The sequence below is a fragment of the Narcine bancroftii genome, chromosome 8 (genome assembly GCF_036971445.1).
Source record: "Narcine bancroftii isolate sNarBan1 chromosome 8, sNarBan1.hap1, whole genome shotgun sequence".
NCBI classification, from domain to species: domain Eukaryota; kingdom Metazoa; phylum Chordata; class Chondrichthyes; order Torpediniformes; family Narcinidae; genus Narcine; species Narcine bancroftii.
Genome location: NC_091476.1, coordinates 37,292,332 through 37,310,979, shown reverse-complemented (window position 1 = coordinate 37,310,979; position 18,648 = coordinate 37,292,332). Strand labels below are relative to the sequence as shown.

The following is an 18,648-nucleotide window of genomic DNA, read 5'->3' as shown; positions in this document are numbered from 1 at the left end:
CCATTAGATATTTAGTGTTCAGAAAGTTCCTGAGGTCAGGATAGGAGCTTGCAAATGTTCACTGGTATCAATTATTTTTTACACAAAATATGTACCCAATTATTCTCTCTCTGATTCTCTTTTGGTATTCCTATCAGTCCTTGGCATCTGCATTAACAACATACATTTTGTATTCCCCTCTCTCTGCTTAAAGTAACTACAAACAAATGGACATTTTGTGTTTTGCTCCTTGGACTATTGCTTCTTACAGGAAGACCAATTAATTGTGTCAGTATAACATCCCTACATCTGTATCAAGAAAGAGCAATTAATAAATTTTAACAAATCACTGTAATTGCAGGTGACTGTCTAAAACTTATTTTCCCTCAAAGTGGTCATTTTTTATCCAGAAATCTATTTATCCACAAAGAGATGTGTGAAGTAGTTTTGCAATTTTGCATAAAAAATTATTTATTGGGCGAAGCTGACTGGATATTTGTGATATTCTTTTCAATGATCAGTGAAGTTGTCAATTAGTACTTTTGTATCTTCAATACATTTACCACATTTTACAGGCTTCAACGCAAGCAACAAAATCTCATGTGGTCGATCTTCCAACCATGGATGTGAATTGTGCCTCTGTCATATTGCAACCTTTCTGCTTATTTTACCTCTATATTCAATGGTTATCCATCCACAGGATAGTAGACAAAAGCTCTGACATTGCCCTAGTCCTTGTCGTTCATTGGAGAGAACCATCTGAGATAGACTTTGTTCGTGGTATTCTGAATCATTGCAAGGAAGAAAGTTTTAAGATTTATAAAACCCACAGAGGATCTCTGATTATTTTTTTCTGGGGTTATCAGCTAATTCATTTCCCCTCTTTAGATCAGAAGAATGTTAATACAGGTTATTCAAACAATACATTTATCAAACAATTGCCTGCAATTGGTTTTTTCAGTTGAAGATGTATAATTTAAACATTTATTAGTTATTCATCATGGTTCTGTTCTTACATAAAAAAAAATAATGGATAGTTTAGTACTTTGTTCTGAATATATTTAGCAGGAAGCAATAGATTTTGAAGTCATTGGGTAAATATTTTGCTTACTGCTTCAAACGCAACCTGACTCTCTCACTCCACTTTTTGGACTCAAACCATGTGCACTAAAATTCTTGTGTGCTGCAGCCAAACGGGTATTTCAGTCAAAAACCCAAATCCATAGAATACACTACTGTATCCTAGTAGATAATACATCTAGAAGATAGATGATAAATATTCACATTTACATTTAGTGAAAAAAAAAAGTGGCATTTCAATTCTACAGACATTTTGTTCAGGTGCTCGAGTGGTTTATGGTTAAAGTTCAAGAGCCTTGTAGTCATTGGCAAAAAAAAACTTCTTGAACCAATGGGTGCTGGACTTCAGGCTTCTGTGCTTTCTTTCCAAAGGTAACAGTGAAAAGAGATTATGACCAGAGTGATGGGGGTCCATTATGATGTTGGCTGTCTTCTTGAGGAAGGGAGATTGGCGCCTATGATGAGGTTGACTATGTTTGCCACTTCTCAGAATACAAAACCAGCCCATGATGCAACAGTACACCTGCAGAGGTTTGTTGGACATGCCAAATCTCCTTAGAAAGTAGACTTCTTCTTGGTTGCCTTGATGTGATGGCTTCAGAAGAGGTCCTCCGATATGTGAGTTCCCAAGAACTTGATGTGCGAACCCCCTCCACCTCCATCCCGTCAATGCAGACAAGTGCATTGTCCCTCAACCTCCTGTTCCTAAAATCTGCTTGAAGCTCCTTTCTCTCATTGACGATGTGAGCAAGACGGTTGTTCTGGCGTCGTCCAACCATATTCCTGATACACACTCCTCATATGCCATTATTTGGCCGATAATGGTGGTTTCATCAGCAAATTTATAGATTATGTCAGAGATAAATTTGGCTAGACAGTCATGAGCGTATAGGGTAAAGAACTCAGTACTGAATCCATTGTTGGCTATCATATATATGAATTAATTGGATTGGTAAGTTTGTAGGTGACAACAGATGGACAATGAAGAAGGTTGTATAAGGATGCAACAATTGAGAAAGTGGCTCAAGGAATAGCAGGTGAAATTTAACTAAGACATTTTGGGATATCACACCATGGCAGGACCAAAGGATGAATAGGAGGGCCCTTAGGAATGTTGAAGAACTGATAAATCTAAGGGTACAAGTACACATTTCCATGAAAGTGGCAGCACAGGTGGACAAGGTGATAAATAAGGTACGTGGCATGGTTCTTCATCAGATAGAACACTGACTACAAGAGGTCATGATACATCTGTGCATGATATTGATGAGACTACACTAGAATATTGGGTGCAGGTTTGGTCATCATATTACAGCAATAATGTGATTAAGCTGGAGAGGGTGCAGAAAGAATGCTCAAGGATGTTGCTGGAACTGAGTTAGAAGGAGATATTGGATAGACTGGGACAGAACAAAGGAGGATGGGGGATGTCTTTGCAGCCATTGATAAAATTGTACAAGGGACATAGATGAGGTGAGTATTCACAATATTATTTCCAGGGTGGTGGAGGATTTAAGGTGAGAGTACAAAGATTTAAAGGAGACCCAAGAGGCAACTTTTTCCATACAGAGGGTGGTGGTATATGGAATGAACTGCCAGAGGAAGCGGTATAGGTAAGTACAATTACATTTAAAATTCATTTGGGCAGGTATATAGATAGGAAAGGTTTGGTGAGATATTGGTCAATTCCAGACAAATGGGAATAGCTCAGAAGGTCACCTTGGTCAACATCATAAGTTGGGCTAGAAGGCCCATTCTATGCTATGTAACTCTAAGTCACTGACTTTGTGATAATAAATGCTCCAAAATTTAAAACTTTGCAGATGCTGGAAATCTTTAATAAAACAGAAATTGCTGGATGAAGTAGCTGCAGTGAGAGAAGCAGAATCAATATTTCATTGGCCTGTTAGACATTGTGTGAAGTGTAAAACCCAATCTCTTTAAATTAAAATTTAGACATACAGCACAGTAACAGGCCCTTTCGGCCCGCCTATGCCAGCCAATTACACCCAAGTGTCCTGCAACCCCCAGTACCTTTTGAACGGTGGGAGGAAATTGGAGCCCCTGAAGGAAACCCACACAGACATGGGGAGAATGTACAAACTCCTTACAGACAGTGTGGGATTCGAACCCCAGACCCAGTCACCAGTGCAGTAACAGCGTTACACTAACCGCTACATTAACCATGCTGCTTGTGTTCAGGTTTTTCAAGTTCACACCATTGACTGGTATTTCAAAGTCCATAAATCCTTGATCTACTGATTCATCATTCTCTACCTCTTGTTCTATCCTCAATAAACTCTACTAGATTTATCAAACACAGTTTTACTTCTGTGAAACCACCTGCTTTTCATGAGAAATCCTATCCAACATGTGTGGAGCTTGATTCTATTCACCACAAAGCTGTGCAATTACCCACATTAATTGTAAAAATAATTTTGCGAATCGAGGACATCAAATGCTGACAGCACTATGAATTATGCAGTTTATTCCAGTAATGTGCATGCACCAGAACAAAATTCACTCTTGAAATGACAAGGCAAACTTTTGACAGATATCACCCGTCCTTCACTGGAAACGTTCACTCACTTGCACCAATGTTCATGCAGCATATCCCATCTCTGAGTACAATCCTATAGCATATACAATGGAAGCATCTCCAAAAGCACTGACCTCTGTGGCCAGGATGGAGAGGGACAGCAGGTACAAAGCAGCACCGTTATCTGCAGACTTCCCTCCATTGGAAATGTATCGCTATTTCTTCATCTTTTACAGATGTAAATCCCAGCATTTCCTGGCCAACAGCACAGTGTTGGCATCTTTGGGATGACTGTAGCATTCATTAAGGCAGTTCATCACCTTCTTCTCAAGGATAATTAGAGAAGGGCAATAAATGGTGACATTGCTAGCAATATCCTGATCTTGAAAAATTAATAAAACAAAACACACAATGTGTTTAAAGTCTGTCAAAGCTGATATTTTGTTTGACAATTCCTTTGCATGTTCCTGACAGACTGAATTATTCAAACACAATGAAAAGTCAAGTAATCAAATAAAAATAATGACATTTTTGATATTTTAATAATCAATGAAAGCAATTGAAATACTTAACTGAATCAAACACAGAAGTTTTAATTTCCACTTTCCTGCCTTTTCATGCCCATTGAAACCTTGGCAAACAAATTCCCTGCCATTAACATTGGGGAGTTCCAACAGGTATGTGTTTCTCTGCTGGATTTCACTGAGCCATGCAGAGTCCAGAGCAGAGTTTCTGGCTTTCTGGATTTGCTTTAAATCCCTGCAATTGTAGGCTTCTGACAACTCTGTGGGGAACATTGCTTTGCAACGTCTGATCCATAATGATTTTCTAAGCGTCCTACCGATACAATCTTGATCTTCCCAAGAACTGTCAGGCAACTTCACCTGTAGTTAAACTCAAAAAATCCGTAGATGTTGGGGAGCATCCATCGTTCCTTATTTTCTCACTCCCTCCTTGCACAGGACTTTTCAAATTCTGGCGTTCTCTCTGTGGGATTTGTAAGAATGTACTAACTCCACAGAGCAGTGCCAGAGATCAGAACTCAGTGTGGATCTGTGAGTCACCTGCTCTGTGAGCGGAAGGACTGTGCTGCCTTGGAATTATTGAAAAAAATAATTGTACTTCCATGTCTCATACCTCCCTGCAAAACACACAGAGGTCATGATTTAATGCCATTAATTTTCCTCTAACCTATTCTCCTCACATTCCCATAGACTTCCTCATGTTCTACCACCAGAGGTAATTTGCAGGAGCTGATGAACCCACTAATCTGTGTGTCTGCGAGGTGGGAGGAAAGGGGAAGAGTGACATTAAGAATGTACCAGCTCCATTAAGACAGCATCTGAAGTGAGGATTGAACCCAGGTGACTGGAGTTCTGAGGCAATAGCAAATACAAACTGTGCCACTGTGTCACACCATCTCTGCAGCTCTTTTTGCCCTCTACCTTTTTCCCCCACAACAAAGGCACTTTGTATAATCTTGGAAAGGCCCCAAAACATTGTGCAGTGAAAAATTTCTTTGCTTTAGTCTTGGTTTGTTTCTCTCCTCTTGCAACCTGCTCCATAAGCTTATTTGAAGATGTTATCAGGGTTAAATGAGGAAAGGGGTGAAGAGGAGGTTGATCTGTGCTGTATGATCAATGCAACCAGAGTGTGACACTTCTTGAATGTGACTGCATGCCTGATTGGAAATGAGAGGGGTTGAGGTTGACCACAGAAGAGAATGGTCTTTGATGTAGTGGGGAAGGGGACACTGCCTGATGCTGCTTCCCACTGGAGAGGGGACACTGCCTGGCGGAGATCATCACTGCCTGGTGGAGGGGTGTCACTGCTTGGTGTTACTCCCTGCTGGAGAGGAGACACTGCCTAGTGTTGCTCCCCGGCAGAGGGGCTTCATTCCATGGTGGAGGGTCTTCACTCTACAGTGGAGGGGCATCATTGCCTGGTGGAGAGGGGACACTGCCTGGCAGAAAGGCATCCATCCCCAGCAGAGTGGCATCACTGCCTGGCGGAGGGCACATCACTACCTAATGGAGATGCAGCACTACCCAGTGGAGAGGTGTCACTGCCTGGCAGAGGGGCAACACTGCTTGGTGGAGGAATGAGGTGTGAGCCACGCCTGCATCCTGCTGTTGTGCCTGGGACGCCACTGGAAGTTTGGGGGAGAGTTGGAAGTGATCCCCTCTGGGTCAGGGCTGCCTGTCCGGGGTAGGGGGGGGGGTAGAAGAAGTTGGGGATGTTAGCATGTGCCGCCACTGTAGATGTTCTCAATAGTGGGGAGGGTTTTGCCTTTGATGTCCTGGGCTTGTATCCACTATATTTTGCAGGGCTTTCCACTCAGGGTAATGCATCTGGTCAGCACACTTTCCACCACACATCTGTAGAAATTTGCCAGGGTTTCCGATGTCTTACCAAAACTCTGCAAACTCCTAAGGAAGTAGAGACATTGATGTGCTTTCTTCACGATGCCATTGGTATGTTGGTTCCAGGAAAGATCCTCTGAGAGAGTGACTCTCAAGAACTTAAATTTGCTCACCCTCTCCACCTCTGATCCCTCAATGATCACTGGATTGTATACCTCTGCTTTTCCCTTCCTGGTCGACAATCAGCTCCTTGGTTTTGGTGATATTGAGTGTGAAGTTATTGTTGGTGCACCATTCAGCTATGTTTTCAATCTCCCTCCTGTATGCTGACTCGTTGCCCATTTTAATACAACCCACCATGGTGATATTGTCACCAAATTTGTAGATGGTGTTGTGTTTGTACGGAGCCACACAGTCATAGGTGTATAACAGTTAGATCATATTTGGGAACTTGGAGAGTCTTGAAACATATCTGAGAAGTGACCAGTGTGTATGGAAGTAGTTTAGGTCCAGAGTGTGCGCTGGGTGTGGACTGCAGGGTCTGGAATCTGGGCTGGGTGTGGGTTGGAATGGTGGACTTGGTGTGGGGTCCAGAGTGAGGGCTGGATGTGGGGTACATGGTCCAGTGTGTGGACTGGGTGTAGGTTCTGGAGTCTGGGGTGGGTGTGTGGTACATGTTCCAGAATGTGGACTGGGTGTAGGGTCTGGAGTATGGGATGGATGTGGGGTGTGGGTCTGGAATTTGGACTGGGTATTGGGTTCAGGTTTTGGTGTGAGGGTTCTGGAGTGTGGACTGGGTGTTGGGTCTGGAATATGAGCTGGGAGAGGGTTGCAGGCACGAGTCTGGACTTTTGTCCATTTGTCACCTGTGAGAAAGTTGTACAATAAATTAATGCTATATTATTTATTTGAGTTTGAGTGCCCATTTTTCTGATAGTGTGTCTGATTCGTGATGATTACATTTCCCTCCAGAGGTCAGGAATTTAAAGGGAGGGACGATCATTTAAATTTATAACAGCCCTTTTATTCTCAGAGTAGCAATGAACAGAAGTGAAGTGTACAGACTACAGCTGGGCTTCTATGATTCTCCAGCACAGATGTAGAGAAAATAGCAGTAAACCTGACACGATTTGAAGAATCCATATATCAAAATACATGAAGGACCGTGTCTACATTTGATGGTGTTGGGTGATCTCTGAATGGCAGCTTGTCTCATTTGGCAAACTTGCTGACTGAGGTCATCTGCAGGATCCCACTTGAGGGCATTGGAAGAAGATTTTCATTGCGCCGTTTGCAGTTTTCTTGACGAATGCTGGTTATGGACAGTGCAGGATGGATAACCAAAAGTCCACTCGCCTGCAGTTAGAAAAATTAATTGGTGCTTGAACAATATTTCCTTGATGTAGAGGGGAAGGACAGGGATGGGAAACAGCAGTTAGAGATGGAACTGTTGATTTTGTTTAATATCTTGCTGGTGTTTACATTGAGTCTTGTGAATGTTAAGACTACAGTGGCTCTGGTTCCATGTGCCTGTCTTACAAATCTGAGTGCTTCCGTTTGGTCTTAAGCTTGGAGAAATAGGTTTGGATTCCCACTTCGGACCATTGTCTGGAAGACACTACGAGGAGGTGCTTATGTTGGAACGTCACTAAACTGGTAGATGTGGGTTTTGAAATGCCCTGTTAAAGGTCATCTGTATTCCAGTGAGGAGTTGGCATTTGGACAAAGCAGCAGAAGGAAATTTCTATCTGTCATGTCACTTCTCAATAGAAGCTGACCTTTCCAAAAATTGGGGAGAAAATGAGAATACAGGTTTTCATTATCAAACTGTGACATTGGTAACATGGAGGGCATTGAATACATGAGAATAATTACAAGACAGAACTATAATTTAGCTGTTCAGATAATGAATCGAAAAAAATAATGCTTGAGTAATTTTATTACTGTAATGCAGAACCTTAGTTGTAAAGACCAATGTACAGATGATGATGGGCAATGTTAAATCTGGTGGTTACATGGAAGATGTCTTTGAGGGCGCCTTCGTTCATTGCTATTGTGCGATGATTAAACGAAGGATGAATTATCCCTGCTGTCCTTGCTCATCTGAAGTGATGCAAAATTTTCAGTGATTGTGGAGTTTTTCCTGTTACGACAGTGCAAGTGAATAAAAATGTTTTTTTTTTAAATTAGTGATATTTGTGCAATCATAAATTCCTATTTTAAGTAGACATGTTGATTGGCACTGTGACAAATCATTTGGGTCCTAATTCAGTACCTTTTAAGCTTAGTCTTCTGGCCTCCGTTAATGTAGATGACCTTTTCTTCAGGATTTTTCCTAAGTAGTAGATACTTTTCTTTGAAACCATTTCCTGGAAAATCTCAAATTAGGATATTTGTTTTAATTTGAAGTCTATGTCATTTCCTTCGTCACAATGTCCTGGTTTAAAATTTTTCCTAATCTTACATATCAGGAATATCACCCCACCATGTCCATGCGGCCAACCAGTTATGTAGGCAAAGCCTACATACAGTTTTTAGTCCATTGCCCTGTAGATGCACCATGACTCCAACTGCTCCATCAGCTTCTTTTTCTGCTTTCATTATCTTTTCATGTGGATTGTTTCACGATCATCACTTCTGGTGGAAGTAAAGTCCATCCTTGTCTTGCAATTGCTTTATTTAGAATCAAAACTGTGATAATATGTAATATTTTTCTACATTTGGTGATGCTCATGTTGGATTATAGAGTTGAGGTAATCTCAGTTTTAGTAACATAATAGCAATGAAATGGACAATACAGGCCTTCTTGGTGTTGTGAACAATTTGAGGAAGTGATTTAAGCTCATTAGAGATAAATTGCAATAGTCTGACCTTAAAGGCCTTTGGCTCTGATAAATTCTCCCCTGTGATATCGATAGTTATAGGTAAAAATAGACCTGGGATATAATACCTTGAGCTGTTCTTCTGTCATTCACACAGCATATACACTGGCAGACATGGACTGAAGAACCATTTATTGGCATATCCAATATCTGTTTTGCACTATTTATCATGCATCAAACACCACCAAGTTATAACTTTATGACAAGTTATAAAATTAAATTCAACAAATTGTTTATGTATGGAATTTAAAATATGCTGATTTTTAGGTCTCGCTCTGACCCTCTGTCACTATCTTCAATTGCAGAACCTAACCATATCTCTGAGTGTCTTCACTTCTACCACTTGCCTTGCTCACCACTAAATAATTGGCAGACATCCCTTGAGCTGCCTAGGGCATAAGCCTTTAAATTACTTACATAAACCTATCCAGCTCTTGATGCTTTCGATCTTCAAATTCCTTGCATTTTTTTCCTGTTTTCAGTCGCCTTATCATAACAGCTTCTCCTCTGCCTCATGTTCCATTTATGTCAGATTAATTGGTTTAATCTATTACATGCCATCTAAATTCCAGTTGTTGTTAGGATATCAACAGTTGTACTTTCATCAAAAGAATGATGATAATTCATGAAGTAGACATGTAAAAAGGACAATGGAAGCAGACATTAGGGTGGCACAGTTGGCACAGTAGTAGAGCAACATTATTAGAGCACCAATAATCGGGACCAGGTTCGAATCCCGTGCTATCTGTAAGGAGTTTGTATGTTCTCCCCTGCGTCTGTGTGGGTTTTCCCCAGGGGATCCAAATTCCTGTTCAAAACCATACCAGGGGTTGTAGGTCGATTGGGTGGCACAAGCTCATGGGTCAAAATGGCCTGTTATCGTGCTAAGTTGAAAATTTAAATATAAAAAGTTGACAGAGAAGCATCTGGTCAGTCATGATCTACAGGGCAATGGACTTAGTCTAAATAATTGTTTGGCCAGTACACAACTGATCTAATATTGTTTTTAAAATCAAAGGTCCTTAATTATTAACCACTTTACTGGGGAAAGGTAGCCTTTCTGTTTACCTGCTTTGGAGGCTTAATTTTGTCCACTTTGATCAACTCCACGCTCCCCCTGCCTCTTTTGTTCCAAGAAAATAACTTCAGAACACCCTTTCTTTGTCTCAGTTCAGACACGGTTATCTTTGATTTGAAATATTAACTCTGCCCCTCTCAGTTTGACTTGCTGAATTTTTCTCGGCATTTTCTCTTTTTATTTCAGATTAACAGCATCTTTGACTTTAATTTATAAGATGTCAGCCCTGACAACATCTTTAGATGATCTTTAACACGTGCAGAGATGTTTTTTTTTTTCTTGGAGTAATAGAATAGTACACAGGAGAGCTGTGGCTTAAATTGTTGTCCGTACAACTCGAGCATGATGTCTACTTATTGTATTTGTGCCTCAATGAATAAAACCAAGCATCTGCTTGGAGTTATGAGCCTATTATTTTACTGTTCTGTTAATGTGAGGAATCCGTGCCCTTGCAGTCCACAATCCCTTCACTCATCTACAACTTGTAATATCCCATTAAATCATCCTGGATCCCATGACACTTTCCAAGAGGAAGAAAGGTATCCTACCCTTGTTAACTATGTTTTCCTTCATCAGATGCATTATGATGAACTTCTTTGGATTTATCCTTGTTCGTAGATTTTGTTTTGCACCTTTGACATCAGTGACATCTTCTTGCAGCTGACAACTTTAATTCTGCCCATCAATCACACAATCAATCTTTTGTACCAACTGCAAACTTTTCAATCCTAACTCATTTCAAGGACATGCACCCCAAAGTGCTGGAGGTGAGCACAGATGTACTCCACTACACACAGGCCTTCCACTCACCAAAACTACTTCAAGTATAATGGCGTAAGACACAAAACTCTGCAGACGCCCTGATTGAAAAAAAAATGCAATGTTGTAGAAACTCAGCAGGTCAAACAGTGTACTTTATATAGTAAATATAAAGATACATAACCAAAGATTTGGGCTTGAGCCCTTCATAAAGGTATGAAAAAATGTAGGCAGTGCTATACCCAACATTTCAGCTTGAGCTCTTCATCAAGGTATGAAAAAATGTTGGCAGGCACTATAACCAACATTTCGGCTTGAGCCCTTCATCGAGGTATGAAAAAATGTTGGCAGGCACTATAACCATCATTACAGCTTGAGCCCTTCATCGAGGTACGAACAAAATGTAGACGGGCACCTGAGTTCCAAACTTTTAATTCTTGGAATGTTTACATAAAGCCTCTAACTGCAAGCCGCTGAGAGAAATGGTCTCTGATAACTGCTTGATATCGGTAAATGTTTGACTGAGAATTGTACCTGTCCAAATTTTGAAGTGTGTCTGAATTTTGACTGTATCTGAATAGCTCAACTGCACAGCTGGGATATTTGTCCATAAACCTCGTACCTACTGCCCTGAAGCTTTTTAGGACAGATTTTGAAAATGCATATTGATTGTCATTTTGTTTTAAGGGAAGCTGTTTATGAATATGTAGGGAAATGATGCGTTCTCATGACACATAAATGTACAGTACTAAATAGTGGAAGAGTATGAGTCTTTAATGTTGCTACAGTTTTCAAAGAGTTGAAGCTTGAAACCATGTAATTTTTCAGGCTATTTTGTTGATGGATTAGGTAAATAATGCATGAAGATGATACATCAGTGCTCCAGACAGTTTAGAAAAAAATCTTTATTGTGCTTAATATTGCAGCCAGAATGTATGTATTTCCTTACTGACATTCCCACAGAGTCTATCAGGATCATTAATGGTAAATTGTCTTGGAACTGTCCTTGGTACTGATTTGGAAACTGTGGAATCTTTGTGAATTTTAGCCTTTAAAGTACTAAGAACCAACAATTAAACAATGCTGCTCCATTTTAAATCCTCCTAGAGTGGCTCATTCTGTGACTTGTGAAATGATCTAACCCCAGGTTTGTATGAGGCAAAAATAAAGGGCGGTCTACTCTTAAATCTCCTGTCCTGGATTAACACATTAAAAAAAAATTAAGCTACTTTGAAAAGCATCAGCTTGTCTCCAATTGTCCACCGGATTTGCAGCTGTCTGTGTGAAATGTAAAGCATGATTTCAGAGGTACACCAAATTAATTGTACACGCAAAATCATCTGGAATTCCCATAAGCAACAACCTGGGAATCCAAAACTTTGGTGATTATTTGGACTCTTGTTAGTATATCATTTACTAGTGTTGTGTGGTGGCATTCTGTTACTTGACGAAGTCCACCAGGGCTATCTTCCCCAACATTTCCACTGTTTATAATGGAGGTAGTTTTGTTCCAACTTTGTCAGTAAGCTTCTACCGTGGTAACACACTGCAGTGGGCATGGAAACAGAAACTTTTCATGGCTGGAATCTATGGCAATTTGAACAAATAAAATCAATCAAACTAACTGCACCTTGTGAGGCCCTTGCTATGGTACCGAATCACATCAGATTCTGACAAAGAAATGTTTATATTTGGCATCTTAATGCATTTGCTTGTGAACTATTGCCAAGGAACCTGAGGCTAGTGGGGCTTGCTGTCTTGTTGTTCAGTTGGCTTGTCCGCTGCAGCAGAGATAGGAGTTGGTTGTTGAGCAATCTCAGCAACTGGTTGAGTGATTACTTTTCTTTTCTGGATCTTTGCACATTTTTGCCAGGGCCCTATCTCTAACCGAGAAGTCAGTATTGCTGCTATAAACACAAAAACGTAGTTAAAGATGGCATGGCCAGCAAATTTAGAAAATCTGTATCAATGACTTGGAGGATTAGGCTATGGATTGCAGCTTGAGTATTAGATGATTTTTTTAAATTTTCACTTGCCAATTATATTGCTATATCTTTCTTCAAAAAAAATCTTTTTGTAGGCATTCATCAATTGTAATTTGTTGCTGAAATTGTGTGACGTGTTTTGGTATGTGGCTATCTTCATTTTCACCATGACATTTGCTAATGACATGCGCATCAATTCAGTTGTCTGCCTGGTACCAGATGACACATGACCTGAATGTTTGTAGTATTTTCTTTTTTTCTTTTTCAAATTTCAAGCATGTGATTTATTTTTGGAAACATTGCAAAGGGAAAGCCTTAGGATGCTGTTCACATTTCCGCAGACGAGGGATGTGAAGCTTCAGGCAGATTTCTGAGAAACTTCATAAGCCAGACCTCAAATGATCTTCAGGCTACTCCTAGTGCCACAAGCTGATCAGCGCAGAACATGAGGACGATATAGAACAGAGTGTAAATGGGGAGATGGATTCCCGAACATTGAGATTGGTTCTGGAGGAGGTGCTGGGGGAACTCAGCAGGTCAAGTTGGCAGAGGAAGGAATGATCAATGTTCTGGGTTGAGACCCTGCAACACGACTGCGAGTGGAGAAGGAAGGTGGGCAATACAAAGAGGAGGGGTGAAACATGTGGATGGTAGGTGATATCTGGACCTTGAAGGATGATGGATGGTTGGAGGGAGAGGGATGGATTTGGGAGACGAGATAGGTGGAAGTAAACAAAGAGAAATAAAGAAAAAATAAGGCAAGTGGGCCGGAGAGGGGAAGGTGTTAACCAGGAACACAAAGGCAACTAGTAGAGCAGAGGCAAATCATATAAGAAAATGAGAGATAAGGGTGACTTGAAATAGGAAATTTCTATGTTTATACCTGTGAGTTTCAGGCTACTTGGGAGCATCTAATTGGCTCAAGATACCAGTATCTGCAATCTGCAATCTCTTGTATGGAAGACTGGGATTTATACAAACCAGTAGATTGCATATTAGAGATAAAGCTCAAAATAAATAAAGGAAACAAAGTTTGGATATCACCATTTAAAAATTACTAAACTCACTCAGAAAATAGAGGAAATAAAGCTTGGAAAATAGATGCAAAAAAGATTGGCAGGGCTTAATAACACAGTGGGTTGGAAACCTGAGTGCCCAGGAATGTAGAAGGCTGCAGAAACTGGCAAATCTAACAAGTCCATCAAGGGCACTCAAAACATCAATGTGAGGTGCTGCCAATATCATAAAAGACCCCCCCCCCCCCCTCCACCTCCCGTCACCCTTGTCACAAATCTCTTCTTGTCGCTCCCTTCAGGCAGAAGATACTTTGGGTTTGAATTCAAGCACCTCCAGATTCAATAACTGTCTTTATCCAACAGTTATCAGGCTCATGAACTTTACTCCCCTCACCCTAATCATAAATTACTCCTGGATCATCTGTATATACCACTGAAACTTCACTTTGATTTCTTGAGCTAACTGCAACTATGATTAGGATCTATTTTTCTGATTTGGCATGTGGTAATTTAATTTTTTTACAATTGTAATTGGTGTATGTTGTCTACCTGTTTGGCTGTGTGCATTTCTGTACCTTCTCTCTGTATATGACATAGGCATTGATATGGGCCAGCTTAAACAAGGTGTTGGAGAACAAGGCAAATGCATTGGCGATATAGATAAATGTGTGGAAGAATGTAATAATAGTATTATTGAAATGTTACTTAAAGGAATGACATCTCAATAATCCTTGATCATAATTTTGAGACAAGGTAGGGAAAGGACTATAAAGGAACCTGCCTAGTAGTCATTGATCTCTCTCCACAGGCACAACCTGTTATGTTAAGTATTTTGAGCATTTTCTATTTTTATTTCAGATTGCCAGGATCTGTAGTATTTAACTTCTCCTTGTTTAATTTTCTTAAGGAAATAGTTTGTGAGGATGCTGATGTACTAACAAAGAGAACAGATGGTGGTGTGCAGGAGGAACCAATGAACAAAAGTGTGGTTATAATCCTGGTCCTATCAGCCCTTGAGTAGAGGGGGAAACTCAGGACATAGTTTATAATTTTAATTTAATTTAGACATATAGCACGGTAACAGACCCTTTTGGCCCATGAGCCTGTGCCGTCCAATTACACCCAATTGACCCACAACTCCGATAGGGTTGAATGGAGGGCAGAAACCGGAGCACCTGGAGGAAACCCATGCAAACGTGGGGAGAATGTACAAACTCCTGACAGACAGTGCAGGACATGTGGGTTATAAAAATAGAAACTGCTGAAAAAAAACTCGGTAAGTCAGGCCGTATCTGTGGAAGATAAATTATTGTGGACCATGGACTGACCTTTTAGACTGTAGACTGTCGTCATAAAGGATGGAATTCTGCCAGGAATTATGTGTGACTTCTGGTGCAGCTGGATTGAGCTGTGCAGACAAAGAGAGAATGGAACGTTCAGAATGGCAATTGGAGCAGCAGAGACCAACCAGGAGAGCTGCGTAAAAGGCACATGCGTCATAAGATAACAAAGTGTTAAGATTCACAATTTGAGAATGGAGGGAAGTCATCTAAGGAGGTCTATACGGCAACTCAACATTAGTCATTTCTTTCTCCAACGTTCAATATGTCATCCTTTTGTTATTCAGATGGGGCAACTGAATTTGGAGATTGAGTTTTGGGATGGAATTAATTCTGTGTTTTCAGACTGACTTACTTGACTGACTGACTGTCCTGGGTTTTTGGGAGGATTTTTTCTCTTTTTGAATATTGGGCACAGACTGTAATGGTCTGAGTTTTTTTTTTACATATACACTGTTTATGAAGATATAATATTTATATATTTGTTATTGTTACTTATATTGGGTTAAGACATTATATCGTCAATAGTCATTAATAAATTTAAGCCTTTTGAATTGCGTCTTCTGTTGTTGCTGGATTGAGGCGTAACAAAGCAGATTTAACATTTCAGATCAAAGGCCCTTTGTCAGAACGAATAGGTTGGCAAGTTTCTGTGAAGTGCAGACGTAGTAAGGTGGTATTTGGCAATTGAACTAGCCAGTTGATAACCACCAAAGGTAGAGAAGGCACAAATTGCATGCAGGGGAGTGAAAAAAGAAAGAACAAACTTCTGGTTAGTCTTGGGAATGAAGATGGATAACTGGTAAGGGTATCAGTAGCGAGGACGGGTTTTAGTGGAATTCTCCAGCACCAAGTGCAACTCGGAGTGACAGTGGTGGAATTCTCCAATTATCTATCATTAAGGCCAGTTTTACTAAGCATTATGTGATGCAATGAAACAACACTTGAAGAACATCTCTGTTCCACTTGATGTCAGCGAAGTTTGAGGATGAGATCATTTCTGAGAGCTTTCAAGATTTCAGTATTGCAGAAAACTTGAGGGTGAAAATGAAATAAAGTGGGAAAGCAAAAGTATGCGAACATTGAGGAGAAGCCCAATTAGTTAATTTTACGGATATGCAGAAATTGGATATGATTGCAATCACAGGAATGCAGTTAAGTGCAGGGCTGGCAGCTTAACATTCCAGGGAATAGAAGTTTCTGATGGAAACGCTTACATCTCTGTTAGCCACAGTTGGGAGGAGAATTTGGAAGTTTGCATAATGTACTAAGCTAGATTGGGAAAAAGTTTTCCAGTAGCAAAAAAAAAATTAAAAAATGCCCATGCATATAAAATGTATGACGGTACTAGGGTTGAGTGCAATATGCAAACATACTGGAGAGACTCTGCAGGTCATGCAGCACACATAGGAAGCAAAGGGCAACCAACATTTTGGGTCTGGGCCCTTCATCACAAAACATTGGTAACTCTTGACTTCCTAAGGATTCTGCGTGAGCTGCTAAGTTTCTCCAGCACGTTTGTGTGTTGTACTTGTGGATGTGACAAAATCCAGAGAAGCTAGTGATAGCCAAACACAGTGATGGAATGTCCTGTAATTAGGAGATTATTTAGAAGTGGCAAGGCATAAGGGTGCAACAGTGCACATCCACCTGAGATAAAACGCTAAATAATGGAGAAAGGCACGCTGGAAGTTCCAAGTAGTGGTTGAGGTATCGAATATAAGAGCATGGAAATTGTTCTTTAACTATATAAAACACTGGTTGTTCCACACTTGGAGTGTTGCTTTCAGATGTGAGAGCGTGTTTCAGGAAGAATATTATTGTGATTCTTTTTTCAGATTTGTAAGGATGGGGTCTGAGCCGGAAAAAATTCAACTGTTTAACCTAAAAATTCCTAACACAGGACTTCTGTTCATGGGCTGTGTATTTAAAGGACCTACATCCCTAGAACAGAGCCTAAATGTGTGAAAATTAAAGGGAAACTGCGAATCTACTGTTCGTCCCAGGATGATTGGCGGGGGTTGGGGTGGGGAGAATCCGGGGGGAACAGCGCGGATACTGGTGAAGCTGACAGAAAATCCATTCCCACATCAATATGCAGTTGAAATATCGCTACCCTTGGAGTAAAGACTTTATCTTCATGGCGACTCCCTGTCCTTGCACGTTTTGCTCTGCTTCTGGCAATCCTTTGCCCTTTGCTCACCTGTTTTTGTGTATCTTTGACCTGCAGTGGAAGCTTCCTGCCAGAATGAAGATGAATCCATGGAGACAATAGAGGCTGCTGAAGCGCTTCTGAATATGGAATCCCCAAACGCTATCTTAGATGAAAAAAGAATGTGTAAGTTTGAGTTGCAGTTGCACTTTTGTTGCACTTTCGTTGCACTTCCCTTTTGGATTCTCATTCTGCATGAAGTAAATGTTTGGATGTTCCTTTCTTTTTTTTTAAAATTTTTTATTTTTCACACCATAAATCACATTAGCCATGATATACACTTTTTCTTTTTCACACATATACAGTGACTTTTTCTCCCCCCGCCTCCCTCCTCCCAAGCCACCCCCCCACCCCCCCTCTCATCCATTTTAGGTATACAATCTAGGTTGCATTAAGCCAGTCAGACAATGTTGTCATTCAACAAAAATACACCAGAAATTCTACTGAGTCCATTCTTTTCTTTCCTTCTCCTTCCATCAACTTAGGTAATGTTTGTCCCCGGTAGGTTTTCGCTATTGTATTTAATGTAAGGCTCCCATACTTGTTCGAATATTTCAATATTATTTCTTAAACTATATGTTATTTTTTCTAATGGAATACATTTATTCATTTCTATATACCATAGTTGTATTTTCAAATTATCTTCCAATTTCCAGGTTGACATAATACATTTTTTTGCTACGGCTAGGGCTATCTTAACAATCTTTTTTGTGCATCCTCCAAATCAATTCCAAATTCTTTGTTTGTTATGTTACTTAGGAGAAAGATCTCTGGATTCTTTGGTATATTGTTTTCTGTTATTTTATTTAATATCTGACTGAGATCATCCCAAAATTTTTCTACTCTCTCACATGTCCAGATTGCATGAATTGTTGTTCCCATTTCTTTTTTACATCGAAAACATCTATCAGATACTGTTGGGTCCCATTTATTTAACTTTTGCGGTGTAATGTATAGTCTGTGTAACCAATTATATTGTATCATACGTAGCCTCGTATTTATTGTATTTCTCATCGTTCCAGAACATAATTTCTCCCATGTTTCCTTTTTTATCTTTATATTTAAATCTTGTTCCCATTTTTGTTTAGTTTTACCATTTGTTTCCTCATTCTCCTTTTCTTGCAGTTTAATATACATATTTGTTATAAATCTTTTGATTAACATTGTATCTGTAATCACATATTCAAGGTTACTTCCCTCTGGTAAACTCAAATTGCTTCCTAATTTATCTTTCAAGTAGGATCTCAGTTGGTAATATGCCAGCGCTGTATCTCCAGTTATATTGTACTTATCTCTCATTTGTTCAAAGGATAAGAATCTACTTCCTGAAAAACAATTTTCTATTCTTTTAATCCCTTTTTTTTCCCATTTTCTAAAGGAAAGGTTGTCTATTGTAAAAGGGAGTAGCTTATTTT

The 18,648-nt window shown here is 40.0% G+C and overlaps 1 protein-coding gene across 13 annotated transcripts in view; it reads left to right on the top strand.

Moving 5' to 3' along the window:
• elf1 (E74-like ETS transcription factor 1) overlaps positions 1-18,648 on the top strand; it is a 309,211-nt gene that overhangs the window by 268,760 nt on the left and 21,803 nt on the right. For all 13 annotated transcript variants that reach the window (XM_069893437.1, XM_069893435.1, XM_069893441.1 and 10 more), the window contains one exon: positions 17,252-17,359. In XM_069893437.1, the coding sequence (XP_069749538.1) occupies positions 17,252-17,359 (108 nt within the window). The remainder of the gene's footprint in view (positions 1-17,251; positions 17,360-18,648) is intronic.